At 44.2% G+C, this 25,565-nt stretch overlaps 1 protein-coding gene across 1 annotated transcript in view; it reads left to right on the forward strand.

The window, feature by feature from the left end:
• PAPPA2 (pappalysin 2) overlaps positions 1-25,565 on the forward strand; it is a 687,952-nt gene that overhangs the window by 531,877 nt on the left and 130,510 nt on the right. Inside the window, exons 17-19 of the mRNA XM_085601602.1 lie at positions 263-431; positions 1,358-1,493; positions 3,774-3,883. Coding sequence (XP_085457728.1) covers positions 263-431; positions 1,358-1,493; positions 3,774-3,883 — 415 coding nt within the window. The remainder of the gene's footprint in view (positions 1-262; positions 432-1,357; positions 1,494-3,773; positions 3,884-25,565) is intronic.

Raw genomic sequence — 25,565 nt, forward strand, 5'->3', positions numbered from 1 at the left:
GGACCTGTAAGATCTGTGCAATCACAGTGATGAATCTGCTGCCAGTACCAGATGTGCCACCTGAGAAATAGCTTGGTTACCTCAGGCCAGTTAAATCTGTACAACCTGATGGATAGCACTGATGTCTAGGGGCAGCCCTAGAAGATCAGAATAACCAAATTAATCACTCTTCTTTCACAGTTATTTTGAAAACTCCTTTGCTCTAGAAAAGATAATGGCACAATACTTTGATTATTATCTTTATTTTTTGTTCTGCTACCAGGAAAATCCTGAGAATCCAGTGTCTTGAGGGAGGACTTTGGGAAGAAGGCAGCTGTGTGCCAGTGGAGTGTGACCCTCCCCCGCCTGTCTTTGAGGGGATGTACAACTGCAGTCACGGATTCAAACTGGACAGTCAGTGCACTCTCAGCTGCGACCGGCATAGACAACAAGTAAGATGACCTGTCCTATCCTTTCCTTCTTCCCAGTGAACAGTGCCTTGCGACCTGATTGGCTAAACCCAAATGATGCAGTACAGATTCTTAGAATTATCAGAGTAGCGCACCCAAAGCATGGTGGAATATTGCAAATAATTCTCAAGTTATGATAATGATATTAACACTTTGCACCCATCCCTGAGAAGACTACAATTCTGTAGATACTTAAGAAAATTCCAGATGGTAAAATTACCACATATAACGAATGTCATTCATTAAGGAATGGAAAAGAGGTTTATATATTGTCACGTATAAGCAATGCCCAACTTTTTTGTTTTATACACTTCATGCCAAGGCCTGCCTGTTTTTTTCAGGACCAGGTAAGTACTCACCAGCCCCCCGTCCTAGACCTGAAATACTCTGTCACCACCGTAAGGGATCCTGGTGTCACAGGTTGCAACTCACAACCAGCTCCTAAGCCTATCACTCCTGTATTGGGATTTCCTGTTGAGGCATTTATGAGCAAACATGACCATGTTCATCTACTTGAAATATGGACAGACAAACATCAGTTGGCTGCAGGAGGCAAGTTGAGTACTGTTCTATATTTAATTGGTGAGAGGACCACCATAGAGTAAGAATCAATATCTAACCTCTTGCCAGCTCTTGGCAAGCAATTCAACATGGCCTCCAATTTTACAATTTACTATTGACTGTGCTTTTTGTTTCTTGAGCTTTTTCTCAGTTTATTTCTTGTGTTTATCCAAATGCATCTGCTGGAGGTCTGCTCAAGGCATTCCTTCCCTGTTTTTATCAGATATTGTCTAATGTTTTTTTCTGTCCCCTTTTGATTGGTGTACAGAAACAAGAGAAAGACTGATAGGGGAAATGCAAGCAGGGGTGAACCTGACATTGTGTTAGTGAGATATTTCCTTTTGCAGGTTCCCATTCTGTGCACAAAAGATGGCACTTGGACAGAAGAATTTAAGCTGTGTAAAGATCTCCAAGGAGAGTGCCTGCCTCCACCATCAGACCTGAACCAAGTGGAGTACATGTGCGACGAGGGCTATGGGATAGGTACAGTATTAAGTATTTAATTTGTTATTAGAACATTGTAATGTTGGGAGCTCCATTGTAGACAATGGAGTTCTCCCTGCTTCTACGGACCGGTAAAGGCCCGCAGAGGAACATTCCAATGTCTTACAACGGCCTCTCGGAGCTCGAGGGGATTTAAATCCCCTTGAGCTTCGAGAAGCCTTTGTTTTATTTGTTAAAACATTCTGCCCTCTAGTGGCAGAATGTTCTAATAGCCTTATAGCCCTTCGTAGCAGGGCTATACCGGCTATTAAAGTCTCGCTACCTTGTTAAAGTCCCTCGCCTTCGGCTCGGGCCTTTAACGTAGTAGCGGGCCATTAATAGCCAGTATAGCCCGCTACGGCGGGCTATAAGGCTATATTATGGTACCATAGGATAGGAAATTCCCTTCAGAATAACCACCCGGCACATGTAATCGCCTGACACCCTTTCCAGGAACATGCATTCCGATGACAGATAAGGGTGCATAGGGCTATAATCCTGTATCACATCCCGACTGTAACTGACACTCCCCAAGAACAGAAATTTCACATGGCACTTACACTCCTTTGACACTCTCATCCCAAGCATATACTGTATTTAGATATCATATTCTATATAGACTTCTCTACAAACTCAGGCCTGGCTCAGAGCACTACCTATAATATAGAGTCTTTTGACAAACTATTCCTGGCAGATGGATGTCCCCAGAAAATACATCTCCTTGGGCCAGGCACTCTCTTGTCACATCATATACCAAAGGAGCTAGAGAGGGACGGAAAACTTATCAAGGGTGCCCTCCACTCAAAAAGCCAAACCAACAACACATCCCTTGATACTTGTCACACATAGGGGCCGATTATGATGCCATAGTAAACAGCTCCGACTCTCGGTCAGACCTGTTCCTACGGCATCGTAACCAGATGTTCGGATTCATTTTCGACCGACCCATTTGGATGGAGTCAGTTGGAAAGGAATTCAAACTGAATTTCCGAATGGCTTCCGACGGGCTCTGAGAACCCGTCTGCCATTTGGCTAGCTTCCCGTAATCCCAAGAGCGGCTCTTTCTGCCCGAGTTATTACAATGTCAGATTCTGACAGCCTTTATGTGCCAACATTTCCAACACAGAAAGGTTGTCGGAATTCGACTTTGGGGGCCCCTTGCAGGGCCTCCATGGGTACACGGCCTCCAGTTGGAGGCCGAGTTGGCACCTATGGTGCCCCTCTGTTGATCCCTGCACCCTGTGGCAGGCACCTTGAGGTACCTGCCACGGGGTGCAGGAATGAACTGCACCTCTTCTCTTTACAAGGAAAGCATGCATTCTGGTCGGAATGCATGCTCCCATTGTAAAGGATAGGAGTGAGACCAAACAGTGTTCGGTCGCATCCTAATTGCTGGGTTGGGACAGCTGACGGGAGGTCGGTCGGTTCCAGTGCCGAATCGATGTCAGGCAGATCTAAATCAGGCCCATAATATGTATCTCTCTAAGGGCACTACCTGAAAGCCACAGTCCTTATTAGGGGGACGTCAAGCTGCGATGTCAGTTCCCAGTCAGACCCTTTACCCAGGTGTGATAAAGCCCGGTGTCAAGAGACATATTAATCAAAAAATAATAGAAAATATAGACTATATAGGAAGTGCCTTACATAAGCGATCACTATGAGCCTGTTGGCTGTTTCTCACCAACTGGCTCGCCATATCATCACCGACCGCTTTCCTATATATAAACAGGGAGAACCAACGCCAGCTAACGGTGTTTACTGGGTACACTTGACACTTTCTCTTTAATCCCAAAAAACAAACATTAATCTCCTATCGGTCCTCATTCAAGAATAGATGGCTTTACTATCTTCCTAACAAAAGTATACTAAATATTAGTAAATTATGACATATTACACATGTCCTTGTTCTATCCCTCTGCTCATGATTACAAATATTTTTAATCATGAGCATAGGCATAAAGTAAAGTGACATCGGAGCTTGATCTCCCCCTAATAAAGACTGTGTCTTTGGGGTGGTGCCCTTAGAGAGATATATACTATGGGTGACAAATATCAAGAGCTGTGCTGTTAGTTTAACTCTCCTGCAACAGCCTGCCACCTCACGCAGTGCAGACACACAGGTGTCAAATTCTTGCACGTTGTTCCTACAGCTTTTGCAACTAAAGACTCTCAGCATAGTAGTTGGCTGTAGCTGAGTGACATCTACCCCTACCCCTGTTGACCATGGCTCCAGGATAACCCCTGCCTCAGCTTCTAAACCCTACCTTTTACTTTCCTTAGGTTCCATCTGTTCCGCATCATGCCTCATCCCACCAAGTGATGTTGTAGTGCTGCCTAAGAACATCACCGCAGACACAATGGAGCACTGGATGAAACCAGCACGAGTAGAGGTGAGGGGAAATGCTGCAGGTAGGGTAAGATGTCTGACAGGTTGGGATTTGATATAGGATGTCATACTTTCGGCTTGGTTTTGTAAGCCTGTCCTTGCGATGCCTGAGGTTAATGATTTGCTATGTATGTGTTTTTGGGAGTTGTAGCACTCAGACCCAGTTAGAAAGCATTGCATCTGGTTAGGATTCCTGTATACGATTCAAGATTGTTTTCAGGAGGCACAGTATTTGTGAGTGGTGAAACATACGGTGTAGAAATGCAGTGTGCTTTGAAGGGGTGATTCTTCAGGTGCTCTCTGGATTAGTGGATGTCTGAGGAAGTTCTGAAGTTGAAAGAGAAGTTGTTCCAGATTATAGAGATGTCGTTGGAGGAGGTTGTCTTCTGTATTTTTTCCTTTTAGCTGTAGTTTCCAGTCTGGAGATGTCCTGGCTTTGTCTGTGATGCTGGTTGCCACACAAGTATGAAAAGGGTGCTGGTTCTGTTGACCTTGTAAGGGATGGGGCTGGTCTTGATGATAATGCAAACTTGGTTGGGGAGCCAGTGTAGTTCATTCAGGACAGTGATTTGCTATATATGATGAATTCTAGGAATGAGGTATTCCAGCCTACTGATTTGATACATATGAGGTATTACAGCACAGTGGTTTGCTAAATACAAAGTACCCAGGAAGTAACCCGGGATAGTCATTAAATGAGATACTCCAGCACAGTGATTTGCTTTATATAATTTACTCAAGTAATTAACCCTGGATAGTTAGTTCCTATATAGATGAAATTATTAACTTCAACTACCATTGCAAGTAGCATAGGACAATAATTTAATATAGATATATATATATATATATATATATATATACCCAAAATTTGTGATTTGCAATATATGCGGTATTCTGAGAAGTAACCCTTGTTATTAATAATCCTTACCATGGCTCTACTCTGCTTCACTGTTGATAACCTATCACAGGCCAGTTCTCTGTCCTGTAATAGACACTCCAATGTAGTGTACTATTGTATAACTAAGCCGTTATCGGATAGAACTTTGGGCCCGATTACGATATTGGGTGGACCTCCACCGACAGGCCGTTGGTGGCGGTCCACCGGGCATACAGGCCATCCATCCGACTGCCGCATTTGGATGGTGGTGGTTGGGCTGCAGAGGTCGGGGGGACAGACCGCCGCCTCCGACACAAACTACGATCATGTTGGGGCTGCGGTCTGAATCGTATCCCTTCTAATGCGGCAGTGTCTGCGCAGGCACTGTCATAGGTATCACGATGTCCCTTTCCGATTGCCTTTTCTTGGCAGTCTGACCGCTATGAAAAAGCATACGGAAATGAACTTTGAGGGCCCCAAGCAGGGCCCTTGTCCCCTGTGGGCCACTGTAAGGTTTATCACACACAGAGAAGTAAGGACGTATAGATCTCTTTTCTTGAGAAATAAAGAAACAACAAAGTGCAATGCTTTGAAAAAACTGCACTCACCCACAAAGGTTTGTGGCATCAAGGGCTGCTACTGACACCTCTGCTCAGACCAATGCCTGAGGTTGAACAATGGGTGGGGAAGACAATACAAACATAAAGAAAAGGACGGGATCTAAAGAAAAATAACTGCAGACAATGAGTTAAAACTAACTAAGGGATATCCCAATATCAATTTTATTCGCGGATTCCCTGGTTAGAGCTAAAAGGTATCTTCCTACCAAAGGATGGTGGTGAAGGAAGTCAATTATGCACCATTCATGTCATATGTATATGATATATACTTTAATATGTATATCGATTACTACACCTGTAACTTGTAATCTTATAAAGGTCCTGTAACCGTACTCCAATTTGGATCGAGTTCACTTGGGAACCTGCTCAAACTGGTGCAGGAGTGAGGGCGACCCCCTGTAGTCACACAATCGCCAAGGAAGGTTCACCACTGGCTCTGTGTCCCTCCCGAATGTCTGACGTTACAACGCATACATTTACAACGCATGCTTTACAACGCAGTTTTTACATCTCAGCATCCTTTACAATGCATACATTTACATCGCATGCCTCTACAACAATTTTTTTAAACTACATTTACAACGCATTCCATTACATTGCATTTAAGGTAAGTGTTGGGTAGTGCATGGGTAAAGATTACTAGTCTAACTCCAGGGGTGCAACAGTAGGGTAAGTGTTGGATAGAGTAGGGGTAAAAATTACTATTCTAACTCCAGGGGGTGCAACAGTAGGGTAAGTGTTGGATAGTGTAGGGTTTCTATGCGTTGTAATGGTATGTGTTGTAATGACATGCGATGTAATGCCTGCGTTGTAGTGACATGTGTTGTAGTGTCATGTGTTGTAGTGACATGCAATGTAATGGCTGCATTGTAGTGACATGCGTTGTAAAGGATGTTGCGATGTAATGACTGCGTTGTAAATGTAGTGCGATGTAATGACTGCGTTGTAAAGGTTGATTCCCGTCCCTCCCAGCGCTGCAGGTGTAGTAATTGATATACATATTAAAGTATATATTAGAAAGGGAGTAAGACTAGGGGTCTAGTAGTCCTGAAGAAAGCCCGGAGAGACACAATATCCGGCTGAAACATGTCAGCTTCTTTGCAGAATGGAGGGGTGACTGGTGCATAATTAACTTCCTTCACCACCATCCTTTGGTAGGGAGATACCTTTTAGCTCTAATTTGCATTTGCGATTTGGTATTAGGAAGGGGCGTGTTTCGAGCGTCCCTGTCATGGGTATGTCTGAATGTTTTGCAACCAAAATGCGGTGACAAAACATTCGCATTTTACCTCCCCTTTCCCTTTGTGAATGTTTGTAAAATCATTTTTTAAGAGCAGGCAGTCGTCCCACGGACCACTGCCTGCTCTTAGAAAAAAAAGGAAACCTTTTCATTTTTATTTTTGTAAAGCATCCCATTTTCCTTTAAGGAAAACGGGCTGCTTTACAAAAAAATAATTGCTTTATTTAAAAGCAATCACGGACGTGATGGTCTGCTGACCCCAGCAGGCCACCATCCCTGCGATTTTTGCAATTCCTAGGAGGTCGCAAATTGCGACCTACCTCATTAATATTCATGAGGTAGGTCATTTGTGATCCCCTAGGAATCGCAGCAAGTGTTCAACACACTTTCATGCATGTCATTTTGCGATTTCCTAATCGCAATGATTCTCAATTAGGGAATTGCAAAAGGGTGGATTGATGCATCTGGCCCTAAGTGCCTTATTTCCACGGCGGCTTGTGCTGTGGCACTTTTTCCTGGGCCACAGCACAAGCTGAAGTGGAGGAAAGGACTTTACAACCACCAGCACAGCGGTCTGATCATAATTGTGGGGTCGGACCGCTGACTGATTGTCGGGCGGTCTCCTGCTCGCTGCGATGGTGGTCGGTGGTCAGACCAACTGCCACCACATGTATGCAAGACATACAGGACCAACGTTGCAGAGTCTGAAGTGAATTTTTCACCTTTTCACACTCTATTACATTAGTCCCCGTACAGTAGGCTACTTGCGTCAGCCAACACTGACGCATCGCCTCTGTTTTTTGATACATTGCTGTAGTTGCGTCAGTCTTATGACCAACTACAGCAATGTGCCACTTTTGGGCCTGATGCTTTGTGGCATCCTTCCTACATATACATCAGTATTTCTGACACATCTGTGGATCCTTACACCATGGAGCCCGGTATTGTAAATATGGGGCATCCATGGCACTGTAAGGATGTTCACAGCAAGTAATTTTTACACATCGATGCATAATTTCTTGTAAGTAAGCCCCTTACTGCTTTTTAGTTGCAGATCTTTCACCATCTCCACATAACAAAAAATAGTAGTCCACAAAAAAGCTAAGAATCCAAATGCAAAAAGCCCAAAAAAATCCAAACATATCCCTCGAAGAAATCCAAAGTCTGTATGTTCCATAAAAATAAATGAAGACTTATTTTAAAAAAAGAGAACCCCTCCAGGAAACCCGAAAGTAAAGTAAATCTAAATAAAAAACCATCAGTTTATAATAAACCAAAACATATTTCCTTTAAAAAACAAAAAAACACAAACTCCAAACTTTCATAGAAATTGTTTGAAAACAAAAACCTGGAAAAGAAATGTTAAAGACCCGCCCACATAAAAGATTAGTGTCAAATATACAAATACATAACACTTAATCATCAAAATGTAAATGATGTAACAAAATGTAACATAAAACATTCATACATTAATATCATATAGTAATAAAACGCACAACAATAAAACAGTGCAAAACACTTTCAAAAGCACATCTAAATATACCAAACCCTCAGAAACAAGACTATGCCCAACTTTTAAACATGCATCCTAAATCCTCCCCACTCTCAAAGCCCTTAGAAAATCCTTACAAAAGGACTTCCCTGTTCTGAGGAACAGAAGCCTCTAACCACGACTTGGTTCTTGGAAAAATTACACAAAATAACACCTATAGACTACAAAATTGATGGTAGCATTAAAAAATGGCTGCCAAATGAATCTAAAAAACAATAAAATGTTAAACAGTGTTGTAAAATATGTTTTAAAAAATTGTAAATTCTGAATTATATAATGGTAGAAAATATATACAATTATTTAATATATACTAATACAAATATGTTAAAATACTGTTAAAAATATTTAAAGTTAATTCATGTATAAAAATTGTTATCAATGAGAAATAACAATTAAAAATGTACCTTATACAAATATATTAAATGTGATGTACGTCTGTTTTTCTACAGTTAAACTTTTTCACTTTGTAATTGCTTTTATTGTTCCTTGAAAAATATATTTGTAAAACTGTACAATAACTTTAAATTGTAAAAAAATTAAAAATGTTATATATGTGTGACATCTTTTTATTATACTAATTTTAACAAAAATCTTATACACTAAAGGGGTGACATTTACTATTTCAACTCAAATCTAAACCAACTTGGGGATAGTGTTGAACACTAAAGAGGTGACATTTACTATTGCCACTCAAGCCTAAACCAACTTGAGGAAGGTGTTGACCACTAGAGGAATTACATTTACTATTTTCACTCCAATCTATTCCAACTTGAGGAAAGTGTTGGACACTAAAGGGGTGGCATTCATTATTCCCACTCCAATCTAAACAAACCTGGGGAAAATGTTTGACACTAATGGGGTGATATGTACTATTCCCACTCCAATCTAAACCAACTTGGGGAAAGTGTTGGACACTAAAAAAGTAACATTTAATCTTCCCATTCCAATCTAAACTAACTTGAGTAAGATGTTGGATACTACAGGGGTAACATTTACTATTCCAACTCCAATCGTAACCCACTCGATGAAAATTTTGGACACTAAAGGGGTGACATTTATTATTCCCACTCTAATTTATACTAATTTGAGAAAAGGTTTTGGACAGTAAAAACTTCAAATATTATAAATCCATGATATTTACTACATTGATATTTTTATACACTAAAAATTATATTTTAACCTTCAATTTTCCTGTCCACAATATATTTGAAATCCCGATATTCTTGATACGAAATTTCTGTACCATAGTATTTTTATCCAATATTTTGTCCAAACACTCCAAGGTGTAAAGACTTAAAACAATCTTGCCGAATGGTGATATTGAGGCTATTGATGGAAAAGCGGTGCATTTGTGTCCACTGTGCGAAATAGATTTGGTGATGGTCTAGAGTTTATGTGATGTAGATGCTGCTGGATGGAATAGGTGATGTCAATGGTAAGTGGAGTTGTAAGCTGTAGAAGATGCAAGGTTTATATAGTGATGTAAGAGATGATGCAGGCTATAGTTAGTTTAGAGTGTACAAGTTTGAGTAGCTGATGCTTGTGTAAGGTATTGGTCTAGTGTACAAGTGGTGACTTTGGGGTCTTGGTGATGGGGTGGGGTATGAGGGAGTGGTGTAGCTGTTAGGTGGTTTAGTATGTGTTGGGTATAGGCAATTTGAATGGATGGTGGAGGCCATAGGATGCAGATGGTTATGTAGGGTGTAAGTGGTAGTGTATATTGTGGTGTAAGGTAAAGATGACGTAGATGGTAATGGTGGAAGTGATAACCTGGGGTAGTAAAGGGAGTAAGCAGCACACATCTGGGGGCAATGGGGACAGAACATACTACTTCTGTTCCTACCAGAGACTTGATTTTCCAGCCTCACGTAGCCTGGAGGGCAATGTATAACTGGTGGAAGCAACTGGCCTAAAGTAAATAATGCCACTGCCTTCTGCTGCCATGAAGAATGCATAGGCTTTAGAAAAGGAAGAGGAAAATACAACAGCTGAGAGGGCACAGGAGGTGCTAAAGGGTGTCGGGTGTAGGTGATAGGATGTAGACTGTGATGTGGATTGTAGGAAGTGATGAAGGGTGTGAAGTGCAACAGATGCAACTGGTGAAGGATGTGGGTGTTATATCTTGGCCATGGCAGTGTGAATAGGTGGTGTAGGGTGTAGGTGTACTGCAGGAGGAAGGATGTAAGGTATAAAATGTAGTTGGTACAAGGTATAAATTGATGCTGGGGTTGGGTGGTTCAGGTGATGAGGAATGAATATGGCTGTTGTATAGATGTAAGATGTGTGTGGGGGTGTGGGGGTGAGGTCATAGTTTAGGGTCTAGATGATAGTGTGATGTGCAAATATTTATGTAGGACTTAGGTGGAACTAGGGAACAGTTGTGCAGGATATGGATGGAGTGGCGATGTAGGGGTCGCGTAAGGTATGGCTGGTGGTCTGGGCAAGTGAATGTCAGGAAGAAACATTTCCTCAGGAGCAGAGGAGTGTGAAGTGCTACTGCCTTCTCGGGGTGCCTCACAGACACCATATCCTGGTACATTCAATGAGGAAGAAGTAGGATGTGCTCAGGGGAACAGTGGGGTTGGTGCAGGGAAGGGTAGTGACCTGATAAGAAAGCAGCAGCTGAAGGGATGTAGATAGTGAAGAGTGCAGGGGGGGGGGGGATTGAGATGTAGATGGTTCTGTGAATCTCATCGGTGGTGGTGTCAACAGTCCTGAAGATATACGGCTCTTCCCACCCCTATTTCGCCAAAACACCTCAACACACCGGACTAGGCCCACAGCTCCAGACCACTTAAGAATACACCATATCGTAGGACACTACACAAAACTGCAGTGCAGCACAACACATCCTACAAAACACCGTACCTGTCCATACAAGGTCACTGCCTGGGCACCTTCCCAACCTACTCCCCAAAACACTATACAGCACAACAGTTTTCCAAAGGATAGCAATAAGACTAGACAACACATGTAACTCCATACACACACCTCCTCCACTTAGCTCAAAATACCACTGCAAACCATCCAACAAACACCTCTCTCCTCCCTGCCTCCCCACACTACCCTCCAAACCGTAACATACGTGACACACCTCCATGGAGCACATTGTAATTTCTATCACAGCAAATTTCGTCCATTCAAGTGGCATCATACCACATCTCATTGCACTTTCCACATACCATTACACCATACCACACCATACTGAACTATATCACTTCATTATCAAAACACACAATACACCACACTCCTCCTACAGTGCCATTTCACATACTACCACACCATACCACATAGCAGCACCATAACACCCAATAGTACACCTTGCCACACCACTTTAATTGTAACCAAAACATGTAATCTGTGCTGCATCTTTTAGTGGAGAGCTACACTTCAATTGTCCCCATTACACAACACAATATCATGTTACACAATGTTTTACCACACATCTCTGCATTAAACTAGCCAGTTCTGCATCAGAAGCACTGTTGCAAACCATGGCAGATCACCTCTCTCCACATCAGCTGTCACCACAACACAGCACACCAACCACTACCACATTGCACCATACCACAACATCCAACAGCATACAATACCACATTACACAACATTATTCTGAATCAGACTACACTACTCAACACTGCTTAACACTACCAAACATCACACACACCACCCATCATCATTCAACACCACACTACACAACACCCTATCACACCGTACCACAATACATCACATGATAGTACATGGTACAGCACTACATCATGGGGTGTAATAGGATACCAAGTTATACAACACTGTGCAACGACACATCACACCAAAAATACTGTGCTGCACCACACAACGGCTCAGCACATTTCACTTACAAATTAGACGAACATGCACACACGCAACTCTACCCAACAACAATTTACTCTGCTCAACAGCACTGACACCACTCAATAAAAAACCCACATCCCATGCCACACTTTTTATGACATAGCATCCCACGTACTAATGCCACCTCATTATAGACTGTACAACACCACATTATTCAGGACTATACACATCTTGCTAGACTACATAACATCTCATTACATCACACCATACCTTGCAACGATACATGCCACCACATTCCACCAGGCCATGAGCTACCACATTACATCATACCTCACCAGCAACACAGTACATCACACTATACCAGATGATTTTGCTCCCTATTGCACCTTACCATACAGCCCTTAAGACAACCAAAGGCTATTTAACTCCATAAAACACCATGTCAAAGCACATCACAGGATACTACACTTTAAAAGCCACCAGTAGCCAGAACTCTACACAGTAGACTGCACCACAAACTGTCTTGACACGTTAGACCTTGCTGCAAAGTCCTGCACTATGTCACGCCCCACCATCATTCATTCATCAAAGTGTTTCACACCATGTAGCATGATCATGAGGTAGTTCCTTCTAGCATGAGGGAGGAGGAAGAAGACTTATTAACATGCTTTCACTCAGAGTGCCTCAGTAAACCAGCTGGGAAGCATAAAAGGGCCAGTGAGAGCTGAAACCACAAGATCTAACGTATACTGAGAAACGAGGAAGAAAAACACATGCTTTCAGCACAGGGCAACATTTGTGAGAGTATTGCCTGGAAACTTGAAGACCCTGACACTCCATAAACACAAGAAACATAAACACCAGAAATATAAATCAAGAGGCGCAAAATAAATTCCCATCCCTGCACACAGAGAGGTTGGAGTGGTTGCAAGACCAGTCCCTAATTGAGGAATGCCATGTATAATGAAATATTAGCAATCAGTGAGACGGAGTACATGAAGAACAAGAGAAGAAATAAACAGTCCCCAATAAGAGATGAAACACAGGAATAGGTAATATACAGTAGATTAATATTCAGTGGTGGTTACCCGTTAAAATATATGGTGAGGTACGATGGCGCCAAACTCACCATAAATGCTGCACTTACTGGTGTTCCATGAGCAGGAATGGAAGGACTTCCTTCCTGCACAGTGGAACTCGAATCCAGCCAATCCTGCAGCTGCTCTCATCAGTGTGAGAGCAGCTCCAGGATTGGTGGGAGAGGGATAACCCAGAGCTCATTTTGAAGCCTGGGCCTGTGCCAGCAATGCCCGGCTCATGCTTGGCTGGCCGTAGGTAGCCAGCTGGCCAGCCTGACATGGGCACTGAAAGGGGCAGCAGTAATCCTGCAATAGCAGCATTTAGCCCCGCCCCCTGCCTCACGCTCGTGCTATACACAGCGCGAGGTGGTGGCAAAATAAAATGGCATTATAATGGAAGAGCAACGCTGCTCCGCTCATGTGGAGGAGCCGCCAATGCAAATAATGGTATACTCTCACTGTCAGGGGCACACATTCATAAGGGGCTCAACACAAGTAGTGTTAAAGCCAATAGGTCAGGCTTTAATGTGATAATGCAGACACAGGCATTCACAAATGTTTGCATGTGTTGCATACACAAATGGTGTCTAGAATATTAAAGACAGGTCTATGGGGTTCGCCAGTGCTTATGTGAAAAGTAGCAAAAGAGGATTGATTCATGTATAGAATGCATATAGGAGATAAAGAACTAAATATGACAAACTGTGTGATGAGTGAATGTACTTTTCAGATCTGAAAATTCCTTTTTGCAATGGAAGCGCTTGCTAGGGGGTGGACAGATACAAAAAACAGCTAATAGCATGAGGTGAGGCAGTGATAAGTGATAGTCCTGTGGGTGAAGCCACAGCCCAATTTTATATATATATATATATATAGGGAACTGGTAACAATGGATCTAATCTCGCTAAGGAGCAACATGTAGTATGGATGAACGTGAAGCCAACTCAAACAGAGCCAATGGGCTGTTGAAAATTGTAAAGTATGCACAATATACTATCTCTGACATAAAACATACCCTGGCCCATATCTGCACTAACGATGCAATGGATTTCCCCGAGCAGTAAGGAGCAAAGCAACACAGTGTCAAAGTAATTAGGTGAATATTACTCTGAATTAATCGGCGCAAAATAGAAAATTGTGCTGAAAGATTATCGCGCAAAGTGAAAGCAGAAGCACATAAAAATCAGTTGATTTAAAGCACAGACGCCGACATAGTTCACGTGAGCACAGAGCCTTGTTGTGCAATGGGTCAGACTGCCAGAAGCAGACCGCAGGTGTGAAAGTAGAATACGAGACACTGCCAATTAGTGAGTAATGCAAAGGTGGGATTTAAGTTCACCGGAAACACCAAATAGTATTCCGCATACACAATCAAGCAACATAAACGGAAATGTTATCCCGTTATTATTTTACTCTAGGCCTCAACCAGCGTTCAAACTGGGGGTTATATTATCAAGAACGGCGCAAATATTATTGCTGCTTTGCCAGCAGGAAACTGCCGCTAAAGCGATAAGAGATAAGCGGATAAGGGGCTTGATAATATGCCCTGGAGAATTCCAATAGAAGCCCAGGTTTGTGGTCCTTCACACCAGAACCTGGGCTTCTATTGGAATTCTCTAGGGCAGTTTCTTGCCGCTAAAGTGGCAATAATGTTATCGCCGTTCTTGATAATATGGCCCTGGATGCGGTATTAAGAGAGTGCAAACGAAATGTACAATTACCATTGGCAGTTGCAAACATTGCGATCCGCGTAATCGCAGCGTTTGTGGCCACAAAAAGGCATTTTACTGTGTACGGAACCCCTTTTGCGAGTGGGGAAAGTATTTCTGACTCGTAAACCAGAGTTTGTGACCCTTTCCGAGTCACAAGCAGGAAGGGGGGTGAAAGGAGTGTCCCCCTGCAACTTGCCATTCAGAAAGGCATATATCAGAAGTTGGGGACAGATTCACATTTGAGAACAGTGTCTCGTGGTCTCAATGGAAAGTCCCTGAAGTCTTAACAAATGAGAAACCTATTTTTATAACCAGCATCTGTCGCAGTAGACGGGCTGTTCACGTCCACCGCTCTATCTTTGTGACGTGAAATATTTATCCACAACACTACAAGAGAAAATCCTTCTGGTGCAAACTTCCTTCAGGTATCAATATTATTTTATTTTTTGATCAGTTCTTTGATCAGTGTGATGTGCACACTGAAAGTGAAACCAGTTGGTTATTAGTGCCAGTTGGGTTTGCTTTGTTTGGTGCTCAGTGGGCATATTTCTGCTCTGAGCACCAATCCAAGTGGGAGACGCACTGCTGAAAAAGGGGATCCTATCCCCTTTCCAGGGGTAGATCTCATGAGTGGATCCCTGCTTGGGTGTTGCCACTGAACCATGAGCCTCAAGCAGGAATCGACCAAGTAGACACCAGGGAGGGTTGAACGGCCACCAAGGTATGAGCAAGTGTTCCCACACTTCGTGCTGGTGTTTACCCCCATTGCCCTGGAGGAGGAGAAAATGTTGGGGTGGCCTGCCCAGGCATCAAGGCTTGCCCCCATGATGGTCCCAACAGTTTTTAGCTTACACCAAATCTGCCCTCTTTGGTGGAGGGGGTGGGGGGGTTAGAAAGCCCACAAGACACCAGGGAAAAGGGTAAAAAAAAAAGAAGGGCGTGCTTCCCGCCCTGGCATCGGGCTGTGTCCCCTCCCCGTAATGGCCTTAGCAGTTTTCCGGCTCTCCGTCAAGTCAGTGGGTCATGCCCCAACTACATAACAGGCCCAACAGTCTTTCTACCCCCACGGGTAGAAGAAAGCCTACTGGTACAATAGCAGTTTGAAGTTTGCAGGGTATTCTGGTTAGGAAACTTAGGGACATAGTTACTAGAAATTGGCGGAGCGCGATGCTATGCCAAAATTGGTAATGCTGCTCTCAGTCAGTTTCAAAACGTAGCGGTGCACCATAATTACAAGGATGCAGCGTGCCTTGCGTTTACTCTAGCACTAAAGAAGCTGCCCTGAGCCAGCTCATGCAAACTGGTGCCATGTTGCAAGGTTGTGTGTGCACCAGGGATGATTGTTTATGTGCAGGAAGGAACACCTTCCTGCACATAAGCATTCTTTATAGGCGATTTGCTGTTTCTATGTGTGCTGCAGAATGCTGCACACATAAAACAGAGCAAAATGCAAGGATAAATGAAACATTTCTCCTCATATCGCCTGCTTGAGACCAGGTATTCCCTGGCTGTATTTTTGGCACTGCCCCATAGCTTGTAAATATGGGACAGCGTCGAAAGTAATGGCTGTTGCAGCAGAATATCCACTGCAAAACCAATTGCACACCCATTTCACGCTAAGTGCTACATGATTGTCATCATTATTTGCAAGGCGGCGTTAAGCCACGTTAAGTGGCTTAACACCGCCTTTTAAATAAAGCAAATGACTTAACGCCACCAGAACGTCAGAAAAAGGGATGTTCAGGTGGCGTTAACTCCTTGTAAATATGCTCCTTATTGGGATCCACACAAGTCGCACTACCCTGGATTCCCAAGGGTGCTCGTTTTTCAGAAGTATAAAGTGGGTTCATGAGCGGCGGGTTCATGAGCGGCGACTAACCCTGGGCACGAATGACGTAGCTACCCATACCAAAATGAGTCAGTTTTTATAGTGAAAACTTGAATTCTTCACATTGCCTTTTTGGGCCTTTCCTGTGGTGGGTGCTAGGCCAGTCACACAGGTGGGTTACCGTTGTTAAGTGTAGAAATACATAATAGTAGAAAAAAGTGTGACTATAAGCAGAATTTCTATCCAGTGCTGTCTTCTAAAAGTAAACCAGTGTGCAAGAAAGAATACATTTTGCAAAATGTCCTCAGAATCAAATGATGTTATGGGAGACTAGAAATGTAGGAATGTACAAATATTCCTAAACTCAGTATCTTGGGCTCATTTAAAAATATTAATATGTTTTCTTAATTTCTCATTCATTAGATTTTACAATTTGACTGCTGCATGGATGGTACAGAATGAAATATAATTCGAAGCTGTAGTTCAGTTGTTGGCTCAAGTTATCGTTTGTTTTTGGACAACCAACAACGATATGCCCCTCTGGTCAGAAGGGTCTCATGAGCATAACAGTATATTACTTTTGTAATCCATCTACACACTGACACCTAAACACAATCCGGGTTAAGGGACCGAGAAGAATAGTTGAGCTTGCCTATATTTGCATCCTCCCTACCATAACTCAAAGCACATAAAAGTGAATAAGGCACATTCAGCTTACCCCAGGATTATTATCCAAAGTTCTGGGAATTCCATGGACCTAGCCAATGATATTGCATACAAGACCTCTGTACAGTTGCAATTTACAAGTGGTCAAAACAAATGTAAAACATTTTGAAATGTTTTAAAGGTATGACCTCACACACACCCTGGGTGTCATGCTTCATCATTGGCCATCCTATCACGCCACCGCATTCTCAAGTTGCGGATCGCCTACTCCGATGCAATACTTGGGAGCCTATCCGGATGGTTGGAGAAATGTGATTAGTACAAAACGCACATAAAATAAAAAATCCCAGGAACCCTTACAAAGATGATTAAATCCTGTGTATACAGTGATGCCTGAGAGTCAATATTACTCTTGCATCAAATGAGTAGACAAGTTGTAGACGTACGACCCAGAGAGTCCATGGCTTTCTTTGGGACCAGGGATCCCATATTACCTAAATTCTATGTGTGTTACACATGCAGTCCATGCAAGCACAGATACACAACATACTGATTGGTATAGGTTGTTCCATTCTCCTGCTAAATGGAGATTTGCTTAATCAGTGCGTTGAGATGAGGTCCTGTGAAAACACAGTTAAACAGACGAAACACAATATAATAACAGGAGAATTATGTTCCTTGATTGTTGCTTCATGCACACATTCACCAAAGTACATGCTGAACTATAAAACCGAGATCAAGCCCTCAATGCTGAACAACGTGCCACTCTCAGTGAGCAAAATTGGGAGCGTTCAAAATCTTTCGGGTGATCTGTCAATCAGAGACTGAGAAAAAAAGGGGAGGTTGCAAAATCCCCATGCATTTTCCATAGACTTCTTTAAGAAGCAAGTCCGCAAAAACTGCTGTACGGAATTACACCAAATTTGGCAGGAAGTCCACAGATTGTGCTTTTTTATGATTTAGTGTATAGTCATGCAGTAGTTTTTGAGGTATTAAGGTTTAAAAATATTTGCATATCTGGACGGTTAGGTTTGAGGGACTCTTCTCAGAGTCCCGTGAACCCAATTAAAAAAACAGAGCATTCTGATTGGCCCAGGGAGATTTTTTAACCTGGGGCCAATTCAATCCTGTGAGAGTCAGACTCCCGCAGGAGTGAGAAATTTGATCGGCTTGCTGCAACATGAGAAACATGTTGCTGTAGCCATTACAGGACTCGAAGACTTAGTCCCATGTCCTTAAGTTACAAAAATGAATATTACAAGGGGGCAGGGTAAGTATACCCTGCCCTCCAGGCCTTGTGGGGGGGCCAAACGGGAACCCCCAATGCCTAACTTAAAAAAACAAAATAGCATTTTTTGCTGCAATCCTACTGGAGTACCCCGATATCGCGGACCCAGAAAAAAAGGCAGCCTGCCAGTTCAAATACATATATGGAGAGTGGGTCATCAGAAGGGTCCCCTCCCATACTCATTTAGGGTCCCAGGGACGCCAACTCTGGGGCCGGGTATATTTAATTAAGGGGAGAGGGTGTGAGGCCCCCCCCCAAGCCAATGGTGGCCACAGGATCCCCAGGGACCCAATACCCCGGGCCAACTTTGTAAAAAGAGGAGGGAGGCCATGCAAGATCCTCCTCAAGCCTGTGGAGACCCCTGGAACCACATTCCCCAGGGCTTTTTGTTTTGGAAAAGGGAGGAGTGGCCATGTGGCTTCCCTCCCTCAGCCTACTTAAGTCATGGGGACCCCATCCACTGGGTTCATAATGTAAAAAAGGGGAGAGGGCCAGCCAGGCACCCTCCCATCCCCGGGGCGATAATATTAATTTGAAGGGAACGGGGCTGAGTGCCCCCCATCCCTGAGCCTTTAAAGGTCCCGGGGACCCTATTTCCTAGGACCAGCTCAGTGACAGTTTACCGACAAGCCCACCCCAGAACAGTTGTTTCCCTGCCCACAATACCATGGGCAAGAAACCATTTGCTTCCTCCCGTCTGGTTCTCCCACCAAATCAGAGAAAACACTAAGGGCCTCATTACTATGTGGGTGGGAAAGCCTTCCGACCGACTCCGTGTCGGAATCGTTTCCAACCCACTCGGATTTGGGGAGAGTGACCGACCGATTACGATGGTTCCGAACACCGTTCGGTCAGACTCCCATAGACTTCAATGGGAGCCTGTGTTCCAACCGACAACACAGGCTCCCATTGAAAACAGTGGTGATTGCAGAAAACCTTGCACCCTGTGCCACACCATGCATGGTTGGGAAGAGGGGACCCATGGATAGCCCCACGGGCCCCAACCGGAGGTCTCTGGATGAAGGGGGTACTGCTACAGGCCCCCAAAGTCAGCTTCAAACAGTGGTTCCGTGTTGGACAAACCGAGTCAGAAAGGCTGTCCGAATCCGACATTGTAATACGTCGGTCGGAAACACGGTCCATAGAGCTGTACGAGTCGGCTCCTACCAACTCGGTTTCACTGAATGCCAGTCGGAACCGAGTCGGAAAGACCGAACGGTTACCTTTCATCATAATCGAGCGGTCCAAAATGTTTCTGGGTCAGTCGGAAACATGGGTTCTGAGACGGGTGCGGACAAACCGAATGCCGCTCGGAGCCTTTGCTATTGACATCGTAATGAGGTCCTAAGTCTGCTCCCAGCCGAAGGTTTAAAAATGCTCCAGCAACTGGTGGCAAACTTGTCTTCTGTTTCCCTACCAGCGTTGGTGCAAGAAGAGAAACAAAACACATATTGCTCCCACCCGGAGGGGGCATGCAAAAAGCAGCTGCTGCCTCCGGGTGGGAACAGTGCTGGCTCCAGCACCAGGTGAGCAGGCTGGTGCTGCAGGGGCCCTGGGGCTCCTCCCCCTGCAGCCCCCAAAGTGTTGCTTGGTGGGTGCCCTAAGGGGCATCGGATCACCCACCTATTTTAAATGGATGCACCGGTGAATGGGGTACCTGGGCCGAAAATAGGCTTAAGAAGGGGGCCGCATAGCCCCTCCCCTTTTTATTATATTTGGCCCTGGGTTCCCTGGCGCCCAAGAAGGCTCGGGAGGGGCCTAGCGGCCCTCCCCCCCCTTTTTGTGGGATTTGGTCTCAGGGCAGGGGTTCCCAGTCCTATTAAGACTCCTCTTACATTTTGGCCCCAGGGAATTAAAGCTTGGGGAGGGGAGCCACACGGCATAAAATGGGTGTGCCAAGATAGATGAACAATGAGAGAACTTCTCTAACACTATTCATGTGAAAAATTGGGAAATAAATCATCTCTTTCCAAATAATGAAAACGGGAGTGCATCAGACCACCAGAGGGCACAAAACTCCATAGAAACGAGCAATCAAAACAACATAAAATACAAAATAGAAGTAAGCTCAGTGATTACAGTGTGACAGGAATGAATAGAATAAAAATCTAAAAGCGCAATTAATATAACATAACAAGAAAGCAATAAAACAAGACATTTATCAGCCCGCTGGTATGCAGGAGTGAAAACTAAAAGGGGAAATGAATTTAACATAACATGAAAACAATAAACTCTAAAAGCGTCTAAACTGAGCCTCTTAGACTCTGAAATTCTTCAAGAGCTGGTTGAGGTTTTTAACTCCTCATTGAAAGAGGGGTCCATCCCGGAGGACTGGAAACATGTAATGGTTCTTCCTCCTTTTACTAAGCCTAGCCTTGATCCTACTATTTTGGTGCATTTTAGACCAATTTCCATGCCATCCTTCCTTGGGAAGATTCTGGCGAGGCATGTCAATTTACAGCTAACTGCCTTCGTGGAAGATCAAAATGGTCTGCATGCTTTGCAGTCAGGTTTCCAGGCTGGACACAGTACAGAATCTGCTCTCCTGGGGATCACAGAACATCTTAGCTCCTGGATGAGGGCAGGATGACTGCACTTATGTTACTGGATCTCAGTGTTGCATTCAATACTGTGTCCTGTTCCATGCTATAAGAAAGGCTTAACGGCTTTGGGGCTGCACAGTATGACGCTAGCACGGCTATCCTCATTTCTTGAAGACCATTCATTACAGGTCTTTTATGGCAGTATCATTTTTAAGGTGCATGCACTTACGCAGGGTGTTCCCCAGGGCTCGGCATTGAGTCCGATGCTTTTTAACATCTATGTATGCCCCCTTGCAGAACTGGTGGAGAACTGTTGTTAGATGTTGTTCTCGTATGCAGGCAACACCCAGATCATATTTTCTTTGTCGTCTGCACAGGGCGACAGCTCCAGCACCCTGAATTTAGGTCTGAGCAGTGTCTCCGCTTGGATGAACACAAATTCCTTTAAACGTAACAGTGAGAAGACAGATGTTATGGTTCTGGGGAAGAATCCCCAGCTATGGGGACCTTCAGAACTTTCCAGAAGCTTTGAGCAACCTCCTGGGCCTCTCAGCACAGGTAAAGATCCTTGGCTTCTGGTAAAAGCTTATGATGAAGCCCCAGATAGGCAGGGTTGCTTCTACGTGCTTTGCAGTTGTGAGGTGGGTTAAGAAGATCACTGGCTTTCTACCTCTCTCTGCTTAGAAAACAGCAAACCAAGCCCTGATCCTGTCCAGAGTTGATTATGAGAATATCCTATATTTGGGTGCTGAGAAGACTTCTCATCTGGCACTTACACATAGTACAAAATACGGCAGCTAGGCTACTTTTTCGTCGGTGTCTCATATGCTCTGTGAACTGGTTTCGCATAGATAAGCCCATTCAGTTCAAAACCCTGTGCTACATGCACAAGGCTAGATTTGGATCTGCCCAGTGGTATAATCAGGATTTGGTGGCACCTTGCCAGCCCACACATATGCTTCAGTCATCTACTCAGTCACTGTGTAAAGTGACAAGAATTTACAGAGCATGCATGGGGGTGGGGGGGCACTCATTTTCGCACCTCGGTCCAAAGTTTTGGAATGATCTTCCATAGTCCTTGCAAAGTTGCTTTTCTCTCATGGCATTTCGTAAAGATTTGAAGATCTGGCTGCTTGAGAACTAGGGGCAACTCTCACTCTATCTGGGTTTAGATCTGGGATACCCTATGGGGTAGCTTTGCGCTTTATAAGACACAAAAAATAATAAAAACAAGAGAGGTATCAGCCCACCGGAGGGCATGAAACCCAACACGGCTTAAATCCGAAAAGAATAAAAGAGAATAAGGATAAAAGCGCATGATATCCAAACTACCAACAAGCTTAGCACATGCATTCCAATGTCAACAAATAGAGCAAAGCATTGGAGAAACAATAACAAAAGCAATAAAATGCTATTAAATAAAAAGATTTCCACAAATAGATTATGGACCAGAAAATTCGTGCACAGGCTCTAATCATATGCACATATTTCAAATAATGTGAAAAATTAAAACACAACCTCTCTTTGAATGTAAAAAGGATGAAGTTGATCTTTTCGAAACAAAGGTGAACAAAAGATTGCACAAGCACTTGTAGGTTATTTATTTTCAGTCCTTTTTAAGCACTTATGCTTTATTTATTCAGCCCATTTAAAGCATTTTACACTAAGTGCAACAGGCACTTTATGGAAATTCCATATTGAAACAAAATAAACACCATATCCCAGAAGCAAATGCGAAAAAGGGCAGAACTGATGAGAAAACCATGGGGAACATAAACAGTGGTGAGGGACTGAGCACTCTTATCCTGGGATCAAGGTTCAAGTGGACCGAAACTCATCAGCTGTTGTTCTCTCTTTGCTTTTATTAATAAATTGAGCAGATTATAATCCCCCCAGATGTGCAATTCTGACAACTGACAGCAATGTGTGTGTGTATATATGTATGTATGTATGTATATATATATATATGTATGTATGTATGTATGTATGTATATATTTATATATCAAGACATTCCACTCCGAATCCAGAAGGAGCCCGCGCTCAAGTTGTGGGAAAATTTCTTTAATTCACCAACTCCTGCTTGGAATATCAGGAACGCGTTTCGGCTGTCCTTGCAGCCTTTGTCAACCTGAAACGTGCACGATTTCACCACATTTAAATAAAGTCCACAGTTGTTTTGTTGTTTTTCAATTTGCATTTTATAGGCACAATCCTCTATTTCAGGCAAGTTGTGGACAATATAGTTAGATCAATTGAATCAGGAGCTAAACATTCGTCCAATATGTGTTTTAAAATACACTGTTGATAGCTTGCACAATACTTTCATAATACAGACTTCATAATAGCGTTTGCAGGCAAATGTGACTTCTGGCGCACTGCTGCTCAGAGGATGAAGTCCACTTGTGTCCTAAGGTCCTCAGGACACAAGAGGACCTCATCACTCCACCAGCAGTGCACCAAGAGGTGCGTTTGCAGAGCGTTGTAATAAGGGGCTTGGCCTTGGACCACCTCTCTGCAATCCAGCTGTGTGGCGCTTACTGAAGGTACCTGGTGTTCTAGTTGGCCCCCAGGGACCCTCAGTACTCAAGGGGACTTAATTCCCCAACTTAGAACGCGCCAGGGGGCGCGTTTGCAGAGTCAGGGGGCGGGGCCTCTGGCGAGTACTGGTTACTTTTGTATTTTTTTATTTTTTCCTATTTTATGGGAGGTGGGCTGCGTGGCCCCCCTTTCCTGGGCCACTTTTGGCCCCGGGGACCCCATCCCTCGGGGCCATGTCAGCCTTGTTTTGTTAATTAAAATGTTGGGGAGGGGGCCATGTGGCCCTCCTCCAGAGGCCAAATTTGGTCCTGGGGACCCCATTCCCCGGGACCTGGACAGCCTTATATTTTGATTGGTTTTTTTGGGAGGGGGCCGCGTGGCAGGTTTCCTGCTACCGCTTCCTAAAACCAAAGCAGAGTTTGCTATGACAGGGCAGGAGCCGTGCTCCCGCCCTGTCATAGCAAACGCCAGTGTCCCGGGGATGGGCACCCCGGGAAATTGCAGGAGCCGGCCCTGGGGGGTGGTGGTCCCCAGGGCCATCAAGGGCTCCAGGAGGGAGGTCGTGCGGCTCCCCTCCCAAGTGTTTAAAGCCCTGGTGGTGGTCCTCGGGGTCCGCAACGGACCCCCGCATTTGAATATTTAGCGCCCCGGGGAGGTGCTGGTCCCCAGGGCAGTGTAGGGGGGTCAGGAGTCCCCCCACACTTCTTTATTTTAATTTAAGCCCCGGGAAGGTGGTGGTCCCCGGGAGCTTCGGGGGTGCCCACGAGCCCCCCTGACCCATATTAATAAATACTCCAGGGAGGTGGCAGTACCTGGGGCAACCTAGGGGGGTAGGAGCCCCCCACGCATTTTTTTTTAGAAGCCCCAGGGAGGTGGCAGTCCCAAGGGCTGCGGGGGGGCTGCATGCTCCCCGCACATAATTAATAAAGCCCTGGGGAGGTGTTGGTCCCGGGGGCTGCGGGGGCCCTCGCGGGCCCTTGCTAATTAATTACACATTGCCCCTGGGACCTGGCCTACCCGGGGGCTTACTTCTAACGAAGCGCGAAAGTCCGCGCTTCGTTTTTAAAAATAAAATTGTCCGGATTCGTGCACCCAGCGTGAATTTGAACGTTCCTAAAAAAATGAAGGTTTTTTTTGCCCTTGGCCAAGGGGTTCAGGGTGTTTCTACCCTGCCCCCCTTTCTTGTTTTTCATCTTTTTTCAAGATGACTGCCAACACTTCCTGGTTTGAAGTGTTGACAGACAATCAGAGTGAAGCTCGTACCCGGAAGGGATCGCGAATCCTCCTCGATACTCAGATATATATATTTTCATTTTTTTAATTTCTCAGCAACTACTGAACGGATTTACACTATTTTAGAAAAGCACGCTTTCTGGACCAAGACCTACCCTTTTGCCAAATTTGGTGTAAATCTGTTCAGCAGTTCGGGCTGTAGCCTGTTTCAAAATCCCAATTGAAATTAACTTGGGGAAAACGCGTTTTGGGTCCCTCTTTTTTCTCGGCCCCCGCTTGACGAACCACCCTGAAACTTTCAAGAGATGAGCTGACCTGAGCGAACCATTAGTTTTGAAAATTTCGCAAAGGTTCGTCAATCGGCGCCAAAAATATTGCCAAATCAAAAAATGCTTTTCCTAATGATAATACGTCCGAACTATAACTACCTACTGGCAACCGCCAGTAGGTTATATATATATATATCTATATATATATATATATCTATATTATCTACTGGCGGTCGCCAGTAGATAGTTATAGTTAGGACCGTGTTTCCATAGGAAATCTGAAAATTCTATTTTGAATAACTTTGGCACCGGTTGACGAATCCTCGCGAAATTTTCAAAACTAATGGGGCGCTCCGCTCAGCTCCTACCCTGAAAGTCTCGGGGTGATTCGTCAAGCGGGGGCCGAGAAAAAAGGGGGGTCCCAAAA

Source organism: Triturus cristatus, chromosome 4_2, assembly GCF_964204655.1.
Source record: "Triturus cristatus chromosome 4_2, aTriCri1.1, whole genome shotgun sequence".
Taxonomy (NCBI): domain Eukaryota; kingdom Metazoa; phylum Chordata; class Amphibia; order Caudata; family Salamandridae; genus Triturus; species Triturus cristatus.